Consider the following 11787-nt stretch of genomic DNA (forward strand, 5'->3'; position numbering starts at 1 on the left):
ATTATTTAATTTGCAACTTTTAAAAGTCCATCAAGTCTCATTTTTTGGATCTCACGGTTTTAAAATACACTTTACTATAATATAACCAGAACAGAAATACTAGGTGGTCTCCATTTTGAAACTCAAATTCAGTTTAATCATGCTTCCACCATTATTTTCTAGGACTGCTCTTTGCTTTATAATTGGATTTTTAAAATCCTAGATAATATCCTCATTTTATAGCAAGAAATTATCATTTGGTTTATATTTAGTATATTTCCATGCATAAAATAATAACTAGATTGTTAGAATCTTGTGTCTTGATTTTATTTGATTTATATTTGGTATATTTTCATACATATGTATAATAATTGCAAGTCTTTTGGGTTGGGAAATTCAATTCAAAACATGAGATGTAAATAGACATTAGTTTGCATTACATAAAAAAGGAATCACTATCCAAACAATCTTTATGTAATAAGTCTATATATGAAATAAACTTCACTATCACTTTCCCAAACTTTGAAATAAACATATAAAATTTCCAAAAAAGAAAATTGTAAACCAAAGATCATATGATGTCACATATAATCATAAATCATATAATCCTCATATGATCATATGATTTCACTTTTAATTCATTCTAGTTTCTGATTCTCACTATCAGAGGACATTAATGAGTAATCTGAAGGCGTCCAATCATCAATGAAATGGTGGAGCAGATTTTGTTCCTGTGCTTCTTGTTCATTCAAGTTGAAGAAAGACCTTCTTTGTGAACGATCATTAACAAAGGAATCAGCTGAAACTCCTTGTGGAACTTGTTCAGAGCTACTGTTTATTACCATATTTGTTTGGTGTTGTGCCTTCTTTTTTGCCCGATATCTATGCATATGCCTCTCGCAATACTTATGGCCTGTAAGTGCATCTTTTGCACATCGCCATTTCTTCCCATCGGTTCGACGACATCTTTCTGGGTGTGGATCACTATAACCTTGACGAGAAGTGTCCAATTTCACTGCAAATCGTACCAGAAATTAATTAGATCAATCGAAGTCTGGAATTTCTTTAGTAATGTGAAATTAAAAAATGAAATCTCACTAGGAGGGTAGAGAGAATTGAAGATGGGTCTGAGCAAATGAAGTGGCACTGTCACGTTTGCTGAGATATAATTATATATCAATTTCTGGTTTTGTAATTCCATAAACTGACTCAAAGTGAATGCTCCACTGCTACCATAACCTCCTGTGACATAGCAATCAGGACATAGGATTCTAAATACCATTTTATGCATAAACATAATACCAAATATAACATTTAAATATAATCAGGACATAGGATTCTAACAATCTGGTTATGCATAATTATATACTAAATATAAGCCAAATAATATTTTCTGGCTACAAAATCAGGATATTGTCAGGATTGTAACCAAGATTATGAGAATGGAAACCTAAATACTCTTAACATAAATCTAATTCACAAAATGATCTGACACGTACCTATGCTCGTATGAAAAGGAGGTGATGGTTGAAAGCTAGTGAAATTGGGGGAGCTGACATTTGATTGAAAGTATGAACTGAAGGAAGGATTGCTAGACCCAGATGCCATGGTGTTGTTATACTTAGATGTTACTTCTTGATCATGAGAAGAAGCTTCATTTTCTGGAGCCTTATTAGAATCCATGGGAAGAACAATTTCAAAGTTTATGTGAATAGTAACAAAAGCTTTCCCTGGATTTATATAGGTGAATAAAATCTTGGGTTTGGTCATTTTTTTAGAATAAATGAAGTTTTGAAATCACAATAATATCCTTCACAATCTCCTAGATTTCATCCATGTCCAACAATAGGAAAATTTCTGTCATTCGTGAATAAAACAATGTGCTATATCAAATTCTCATTCAATAGCTTAGTGTTTTTCTACCTAAACTCTACTGATTTAAATACCCGAATAGGATTGTTAATCCTCAGTCCCGCCTTGATCTTTTTTTCTGTTTTACCTCAAGCGTAAATAAGATTTCAACTGCTGGGAATCATTTACTATGGATGAGATCTCTTATTTATATGTGCGGCCTGCGGGACAATATAAAGTCCTTAATACTTGTGGCTTCGGAAATGGGGCGATCGGTAGCATTGGACGTGTGTGAACATAAAGGGTAGTAACAGGCTTAATTCCCTATTAGAGAATAGTAGGTATTGAGGCATTTCATTTTAGATTTATGATATCGATAAAAAAAACATATTGACGTATTTCTAATATTTTTATCATCACTATTTTTATCGATATTATATAAAATAAAAAGTATTTAGTTTAGGGATTTTGCCCAAAATGGGGCTTTTAATGACAATTTTACTTCACTAAGAGCCCAGTTAAACATTTTGTCCACTGTGGGACTTGTTTAACCGAGCTCGAAACCAGAAGACTAGCTTCCGTTTTCATTTTGCAAAGAAACCGGAAGCTAGTCTTCTGGTTTCTCAATTTTTTTTAATTATAAAAAATAGAAACTGGAAGGTTATCTTCGGGTTTCCATTTAATATAAATATTTTTTAAAAGTTCAAAACTCCTTCTCTGCCTGTTCTAAATTTTTTAAAGTAAAATTTCAAAAAAATCCCTCTATTTTTTTTCAAACTTTTAATTTAACTTCAACTTTTAGCTATTTATTTTTAAATTCATTAATTAAACATTTTCTTGTCAAATTAGTTAGTATTAAATATCTAATTCGGTTAAAAATATTTTATTCTTTTAAATGTGAGGTTGAAATTATATTTTTTTTGGTTTTTACAGTTTCTTTATAATTACCGTTTGAAATATGGTTTTTGCACTTCGAACATTTAACTGTCACTTCGAACAGTTTAAATTACAATTTCAAATGGTTTAACTGTTATTTAACTGTCACTTCGAACTGTAACTTGTTGGTGACGTTTGAAATTATAAACTTAACCGTAACTTTACGGTTCGAAGTGTTAGTTTAAATTACGGTTTTTACAAATTCTTTATAATTACAAGTTGAAATATGGTTTTTGCGTTACTTCGAACATTTAACTGTCACTTCGAACAGTTTAAATTACAGTTTGAAATTTTGTAACTGTTATTTAAATGTCACTTTGAACCGTAACTTTTCGGTGACATTTGAAATTATAAAGAAACTGTAAAAACGGTAATTTAAACTATAAAAATTATAATTTCAAACTGTAATTCTAAAGAATCTGCAAAAACCGTAAAAATATAATTTCAACCTCACATTTAAAAGAATAAAACATTTTTAATCGAATTAGATATTTATTACTAACTAATTTGACAAGGAAATGTTTAGTTAATAAATTTAAAAATAAATAGTTAAAGGTTGAAGGTAAATTAAAAGTTTGAAAAAAATAGATGGACTTTTTTGAAATTTTACTTTAAAATTTTTGAAACAGCGGAGAGGAGTTTTGAAAGCTTTGAAAAAATATTTATATTAAATGGAAACCGGAAGTTCCGATATCTATTTTTTATAATAAAAAAAATAAAAATTAGGAAACCGGAAGACTAGCTTCCGGTTTCTTTGCAAATTGAAACCGAAAGCTAGCCTTCTGGTGTCGAGCCTTATTAAACAAGTCCCACAGTGGGAAAAATATTTAACTAGGCTACTAATGAGGAATAATCCTTGTTATGAGCTTCATTTTGAGGTAAAATCTTTAGTTTAGTTTTATTTTAGATTTATCATATCTTTTTAATTTTCTTTACGTTAAATTTTTAATGATGTACAAAAAGAAAAATAGATGGATAATTAGATATGGAATTTCATTTATTTATTATTGGATTCAATTAAAAATATCAATTTTAGGTTAAATGGGTAGTTTTGTCACTTTGGCTTTGAAAAAGCAGATTTACTAATATCTTGTGAGATTTGAGACAATCTCACCTAAACCCATGATAAATATTGAACACAATAGACAAATTGCAATAAAATGTAAAGAGTATTTGTTATTTAGAATGTAAACTGAGGAAGCTTTAAATAGCTTTACAATGAACAGAAATCAAAAAGGAGAAACTAACGTATCCCACATATACAGGAAACGTGATTACAGGGAAGACCAAAACAGATAGAATCAAACTCTAACTTATTCCTATTTTCTAGGAACTTATTGTTAACAGAAAAGACTACTTCAAAGAAACCTAACAAGAAGACACGTGACTTAATAAAACTCTCCCCTAAACTAAACTTGCTTACAGCAAGTTAGTTTATACCCAAGCTGTTTCGAACACCAAGTGCTTCTCTAAGCTTCTCAAATTGATCACGCTTTAAAGGTTTTGTCATGATATCTGCAACTTGCTCATTCGTGCCACAATATTCCATTTTAATTGACCCATCATTTACAAGATTTCTTAAAAATGAAATCTTACATCAATATGTTTGCTTCTCCCATGAAGTATCGAATTCTTTGCAAGTTTAATAGTAGAAGAATTGTCACAGAGAACCTTCACATAGTCAATTTTTGTACCGTCAATTTGTTTCAGAATTCTCTACATCCAGACACATTGACATGCACATGAGGCAGCAGCGATATATTCTGCCTCTGTAGTTGACAGACTCACTACATGTTGCTTCTTTGATGCCCAAGCTACAGCTCCTCCACTTAATACGAAAACATACCCTGATGTACTCTTTCGATCATCTATATCACTAGCATAATCACTCCGTATATGCCATTAACTCAGTTGTGCAGCCTCGTTTGTAAATAATGCCAAAATCAGCAGTACTTTGAATGTATCTCAAGATTCTCTTAGCTGCTAACATATGTATCTCCATGGGTTTTGACATAAATCTGCTTATAAGACATACACTGTACATCAAATCTGGTCTTGTGACAGTCATATATAGCAAGCTTCCAACGATCTGCTTGAATAAGGTTCCATTTACTTGAGTGCCTTCCTCCTCCTTTGATAGTTTGTTTCCTGGAACAATTGGATTTCTGACTCCATTGCACCCTTTCATCCCGAATTTTTCAAGCATTTCACTGGCATATTTCTTCTGACTGATTAAAATGCCATTTACTCCTTGATGAACTTCCACTCCCAAGAAATACTTCATTTCTCCTAGATCACTCATCTCGAACTCATTCTTCATAGAGTTTTTGAAATTTTGTATCATAATCAAATCATTGCCTGTAAAAACAAGATCATCAACATAGAGACTTATAGTTAGAATCTTGTTGTTCTCCTGTTTTACAAACAAGGTAGGATCACATCAGCTTCTTTCGAACCCTTCTTTGACGAAGTATCCTTCAATTCTACCAAACCACACCCTTGGAGCTTGCTTTAAGTCATAAAGAGCTTTGTTTAGTTTGTATACTTTGTTCTCCTCTCCCTTAACTTCATAGCCTTGTGGCTGAGCGACGTAGACGTCTTCTTTGAGTTCTCCGTGCAGAAATGCGCTTTTAACGTCTAGTTGAAACAACTTCCAACCATTTTTCGCTGCTACTGCAATTACCATGCGAATAGTATCCCATCGTGCTACTAGTGCAAAGACGTCATTGTAGTCAATTCCCTTTTCTTGAGCATACCCTTTTGCCACGAGGCGTGCTTTACATTTGTCAATCTCTCCATTTTCGTTCAGCTTGGTTCGATACACCCACTTGACACCTATCACCTTCACTTCCAAAGGAGCCTTTACAAGTTCCCAAGTTTGATTTTTCTTTATTGCTTCGATTTCAAGATCCATTGCATCCCTCCATTTCTTCAATTTTGCTGCTTGTTCATAGAAAATGGGATCAGCAGATATACATAGAGCAAAGTTTTGTACCTCATCTTCAGAGAATCCTTCTCCACTTGTGTAATCTTCTAAGTAGGCAGGAGCTCTTCGTTCTCTGATCGATAAAGATGAATTAGAGGTCTTGTTAGAGCTGGAATTCCGTGAGTTAGAGCTGGAACTTGCTGAATTTGAAACATCACTATTGGAGCTTGAATTTTCTGCGTCATTGGGGGTGATGTCTTCATCCACATCTGCTGTATTTTCTTCATCTAAATCTGCTTCTTCTTCACTTTCATCTCCTTCATTGTGGGCTTCTTCATATTCTTCTCCCCAATCAAGTACATCAGTAGTCTCCTCTTTTGTTTTTGCCCAATCCCATCTTTCATCTTCTTCAAAGATGACATCTCTGCTGATGGTTACTTTCTTTGTGAAAGGATTAATCAGCTTATATCCTTTGGACTCCACACTGTAGCCGATCAGGACTAATTTCTGACTTTTTGCGTTTAACTTCAATCTCTTAGCATCAGGTACATGTACATTTCCAATGCAGCCAAAGACCCTGAAATATTCAATGTTAGGTTTCAAATCACTCCAACCTTCTTCTGGAGTTTTATTTTTCACAGAGGCAGTGGGACTCCGATTGAGAATGTGACATGTCCACTTCGCAGCATCTGGCCAAAGAATTTTGGGCATTTGTTTTTCTTCAAGCAAGCATCTCACCATATTGAGGATTGTACGGTTTTTACGCTCCGCAACTCCATTTTGGTGAGGCGTATACGCTGTAGTAAGCTGTCTTCTTATGCCTTGTGTTTTGCAAAATTCTGAAAATTCTTTGGAGTTGAATTCTCCTCCTCTATCTGTTCTTAAGCTGCACATTGATAGACCACACTCTTTCTCCACCATTATTTTGAAATTTTTGAAAGTCACAAAAGCTTCACTCTTTTCGTTCAGAAAATAAACCCACAGCTTTCAACTAAAGTCATCTATGAATGTTAATATGTACCTCTTTTGACTATAGGAGGCAGGCGAAATAGGACCGCAAATGTCTGAGTGTATGAGCTATAATTTCTTTGTGGCTCTCCAATTACTCTTCTTTGAAATGGCTACTCTATGTAGTTTTCCCATCATGCAACTTGTACATTTTTTTGTTGGGGTTTTGATGTTTGGCATCCCTCGAACCATCTCTTTGTTTTGCAGCAATGCTAGATTTTTATAGCTCAGATGCCCAAATCTTTAATGCCAAATTTCACTCGATTCTTCAATTTGTGCGTTGAAGCAAGAAGGTGATTTCATGAGAATGTTTGCAATAACTACAAACATTTTGTTTGTTGTCATTTCGCTTTTCATTATAACACCACGGGTCGGATGATATAACTTGCACACTCCATGTTTGATAAGAATGGTGATTCCTCGTTCTTGTAATTGACCTATACTCAGCAGGTTATTGCGCAATTCAGGTACATAAAAAACATCACTCACAATTTGGATTTGGCCTCCAACTTCGAGCTTGATACTCCCTTTCCCCATCACCATTAGCTTGGAATCATTCCCAAGTTTAACAGAATGCTTAAAAACTTCATCAAGTCATGTGAACCACTCTTTGTTTCCTGACATGTGGTTTGAACATCCAGAATCAAGAAACCAGATCCATTTCCTTTTGTCTTGCTTGAGATCAACTTGCGCCATTAATAACATCTCATCTTCATCATCAATCTCGGCATAGTGAGCCCGTTTCTCTGAATTTTGACATTCATACTGAAAATGTCCCAAATTGTGACATTTATAGCATTCAACAGCAGATTTGTCAAAGAACGATCTGCCTCTGCCTCTTCCTCGACCTCTAAACGTGCCTCTGCCTCGTCCACTTTGGTCTTCATGTGTAACTTTCAGTACATGATCTTCTTCTACAGATCCTTTCATCATTTGTTCGTGAATTAAAAGGCCGCTTTGGAGTTCATCCACAGTTAAAACATCAACATTATTTGATTCTTCAATTGAACATACCACGTAGTTGAATTTTGGAACTAAGGATCGAAGAATCTTTCCTGTGATATCAGCTTCTTTGAGACTTTCACCACATGATTTCATCCTCTTGGCAATTGAGAGTGTTCTTCCAAAATAGGCATTGACACTTTCCCCTTCTTTCATCTTCAGAATTTCGAATTCAGTTTTTAGGGTTTGAAGTTGTGCTGTTTTAACCCTTGTTGACCCTTTAAATTTCTGCTTCATCGAGTCCCAAATCTACTTGGATGTATCATCGTTCATAATGGTTTCCATAATTTCTCTGTCAATGGCTTGATAGAGATAATTCTTCACCTTCTTGCTTTTCAATTGCTGTTCTGCAATAACTTTAGTCTCTGCTTCTGATGGCTCTCTTCCTGTTGGAATCTCTGTTATTCCGTCTTCTACTAGGCTCCAGAATTCCTTTGCTCGAAGGAAATTCTCCATCAATTTTGCCCAATGTTCATAGAAGCCATCAAATTTTGGGATAGCTGGTTGCACAAAACCATTATTATTGTTGCTTTCTGCCATCTCTTCACACTCTTCTCTCGTGTTTCTCTCACACTCTTCTCTCTCAATCAGGCCTGTTCAGGCTCTGATACCAAATGATAAATATTGAACACAATAGACAAATTGCAACAAAATGCAAAGAGTATTTGTTATTTAGAATGTAAACTGAGGAAGCTTTAAATAGCTTTACAATGAACAGAAATCAAAAAGGAGAAACTAACGTATCCCACATATACAGGAAACGTGATTACAGGGAAGACCAAAACAGATAGAATCAAACTCTAACTTATTCCTATTTTCTAGGAACTTATTGTTAACAGCAAAGACTACTTCAAAGAAACCTAACAAGAAGACACATGACTTAACAACCCAATCCTTTGGTTTAGTGGTTCATTATGCTTTTAAATAGTGAAAGTGTTTTTAATTTTAAATTCCTAATTTAACTCTATGAGTATTAAGAATTCAAAAACTATTATTAGTCTTCTGATTTTTTTTAAAAGTTTATTAAGCTTATTTTTTTTATTTAGATACATTAAGTATTTAATCTTTTATTTTTTTTATCACATTAAGTTCCTGATAAAGAAAAAATAGTTTTAGATATAAAACTCATTTAACAGAATGTTCTTTATTTCGCATGCCTTTAGAATTTGTACTCTTCACAGTTTTGAAAGCACTTGAAAACAATTTTTAATATGTATAATGTGGCTATAGAGAATGATACAGATTGAAAGCGATAAATGGAGGTTTTAATCGTAAACCAACAAAGATCTTCTTCTCTAGCAAGACTAGAAGGAGTTAATCCCAAGATAGAAGGTATAATACCTTGATTCTCAAAGAGAAATAGTTTTGATTGATAAAAAGTTGCCATATCCTTACAAAATGAGGGTTTAAATACAACCTCTAAAAGATAAGCAAAGGACAGGGACTACCCCTACTAGGGTTACAATACAGTTGATAATAAGAGGGTAAGATAGGTAATCCGCCCAGACAACAGGTACAGAGGTGCAGGTACGGAGCGTCAGAGGTTGTTGGTGAATTCCTTCGGCAGGAAGTAAACTTGAGATCCGCCTTGAGATCCGCCCAGTGTGGTTGTTGGTACGCCTTATGGCGTATGCCTAGATCCGCCCCGCTCGCGTGTCCAGGGGATCCGCTCTCTTAGATACAATCTCTGTGGGAACGCTGAGAGGAGATCCGCCAAGGCGCGTGTTATTATTGATCCCAGTTAGGATGTCCGCATCATTCCCTCCTTCTTTAAAAGAATTCGGCACTGGCTGGTCTGTGTTGTTCTCCAAAGGATAATCTGACTTCCACGGGCTAAGGTCACGAACATTGAACGCCGGTGAGACTTTACCAAGCCAATTTGGCAAAGCTATGTGATAGGCATTGGCATTGATCTTCTTGGTGATCTTATATGGCCCGTACTTTCTCGGTCGAAGCTTGCTGCTTGTGGCATTGGCGAGTCTCTCTTTTCCCAAGTGAACCATAACCTCATCTCCCACTTCGAACTGTAGGTCCCTGCGGTGCTCATCCGCCTTAGCTTTTAGTTTCTGGTTTCTCTCCTCAAGAGTCTCCTTCACCTCTTGGTGCATCTGGACATAGTCTTTGGCTAGCTGGTTTGCAGTCACGTTTCTTTTTGGAAGATGGGCTATATCAAGGACGTGATTCGGGGTCTTAGTGTATACCACCTCAAAGGGTGACTTCCCAGTCCCCGAGTGTACAGATCCATTGTAGGCGAACTCAGCTTGTGCCAAAACCACGTCCCACATCCTGGGCTTATCCTTACATTTGCTGCGCAGTAAGTTTCCCAGAGTCCGATTGACCACTTCTGTCTGTCCGTCTGTCTGAGGGTGGGCGGTGGTACTAAACTTCAAAGAAGTATCAAAAAGAGCCCACAAGGTCCGCCAGAAGTGACTCAGGAATTTTGTGTCTCGGTCTGAGACAATGCTCTTTGGTACATCATGTAGTCTGACAACCTCTTTGAAGAATAGCTTGGCAGTCGCTGAGGCGTCGTTAGTCTTACGACATGGTATGAAGTGTGCCATTTTCAAAAACCGGTCAACAACCACGAAGATGGAATCCATGCCTCTCTGAGTTCTGGGTAACCCTAGGACAAAATCCATGGACAGATCCTCCCATATGGTTTCTGGTACAGGCAAGGGTAGCTGTAAGCCAGCATTTGTAGCGTGTTCCTTGGCGGTCTGGCAGATATAGCATCGTTCTACCAGGTACGCCACATCTCTTCTCATTTTGGGCCAGAAATAACGGGAACTCACTGCTGCATATATCTTGTCTCGCCCAAAATGTCCCCCCAGGGATCCGCCATGTAGATCTCTGACCACCTTCTCGCGGATAGAAGTGCAGGGTAAACAAAGTTGGTTGCCCCTCATTAGATACTCATCCATCAAGTGATACGCCCCATCCCCAGGTTGGCGCTGGCACTTCTCCCAAATACTTCCAAAGTCAGGATCCGCCAGGTACTCTCCTCTGATGTGCTCGAAACAATCGGTTTCCAGGTTGACTGTTTTTATTAGTGCAACCCTCCGACTCAAGGCATCCGCCACTATGTTCTGTTTTCCCGCCTTATGGATAAGCTTATAGGGGAACTTATCTATAAAGGCAGACCACCGGGCGTGCATGGCGCTTCGAAGTTGCTTCTGACTTCCCAGGTATTTGAGAGCTTGATGGTCAGTGTAGAGGATGAACTCTTTTCCCACCAAGTAATGTTCCCATACTTTCAACGCCCTCACTACAGCATAAAACTCTTGATCATACGTCGCCCACCTTTGTCATGCCTCACAAAGCTTCTCACTGAAGTATGCAATGGGCCTCTTCTCTTGCATCAAGACACCACTAATCCCAATTCCACTGGCATCACACTCAACTTCAAACAGTTTGTCAAAATCGGGATACGCCAGTACTGGAGTTGTACTCAGCTTTTCCTTGATCAAGGCGAAGCTCTCTTCTTGGGCGTCCGCCCACTCGAACCCCTTTCCTTTCTTCAAACATTCCGTCAACGGGGCCACTATGGAACTGAAGTTCTTAATGAATCGGCGATAAAACGTTGCTAGCCCATGAAAACTCCTGATATCCCCCACGTTCCTCGGAGTAGGCCATTCTCGGATGGCTCTTACTTTCTCCCCATCAACTTGGATCCCATTCCCACTGACCACGAATCCAAGGAAAACCAAGCTCTCCATGACAAAGTCACACTTCTTGGTGTTGGCATATAGCTGGTGTTTCCGTAACAGGTCAAACACTATCTGCAAGTGCTCTTCATGTTCCGCCAAGGTCTGGCTATGGATCAAAATGTCATCAAAATACACAACTACGAACTTCCCAATCACTGGGCGAAGCACCTGATTCATCAGTCTCATAAAAGTACTAGGGGCGTTGGTCATCCCAAAGGGCATAACTAACCATTCATACAATCCATCTTTTGTCTTGAAGGTAGTCTTCCACTCATCCCCAGATCGGATTCGTATCTGATGATACCCACTCCTGAGATCAATCTTGGAGAAGACTCGGGATCCGCCAAGTTGGTCCAACATGTCATCCAACCTTGGAAT

The 11787-nt window shown here is 37.0% G+C and overlaps 1 protein-coding gene across 1 annotated transcript; it reads right to left on the bottom strand.

Annotated features, from left to right (window-relative positions):
* Positions 1–491: 491 nt before the first annotated feature.
* On the bottom strand, positions 492–1656 carry LOC136235018 (growth-regulating factor 2-like). The gene is made up of 3 exons (XM_066024531.1): positions 1479–1656; positions 1078–1221; positions 492–994 (listed from the first exon to the last, which is right to left on the bottom strand). The coding sequence occupies exons 1-3, from the start codon at positions 1585–1587 to the stop codon at positions 618–620; spliced, it is 630 nt and encodes a 209-aa protein (XP_065880603.1). The 5' UTR covers positions 1588–1656; the 3' UTR covers positions 492–617.
* Between the last annotated feature and the right edge of the window lie 10131 nt (positions 1657–11787).

The sequence above is a fragment of the Euphorbia lathyris genome, chromosome 7 (genome assembly GCF_963576675.1).
Source record: "Euphorbia lathyris chromosome 7, ddEupLath1.1, whole genome shotgun sequence".
NCBI lineage: Eukaryota > Viridiplantae > Streptophyta > Magnoliopsida > Malpighiales > Euphorbiaceae > Euphorbia > Euphorbia lathyris.

Coding starts and splice junctions, on each gene's coding strand:
- LOC136235018 (XM_066024531.1), bottom strand. CDS start 1,587: ATGGCATCTGGGTCTAGCAATCCTTCCTTCAGTTCATACTTTCAATCA. Junction 1,222..1,478: donor TCCTTTTCATACGAGCATAG/GTACGTGTCAGA, acceptor GCTATGTCACAG/GAGGTTATGGTAGCAGTGGA. Junction 995..1,077: donor CAATTCTCTCTACCCTCCTA/GTGAGATTTCAT, acceptor TACGATTTGCAG/TGAAATTGGACACTTCTCGT.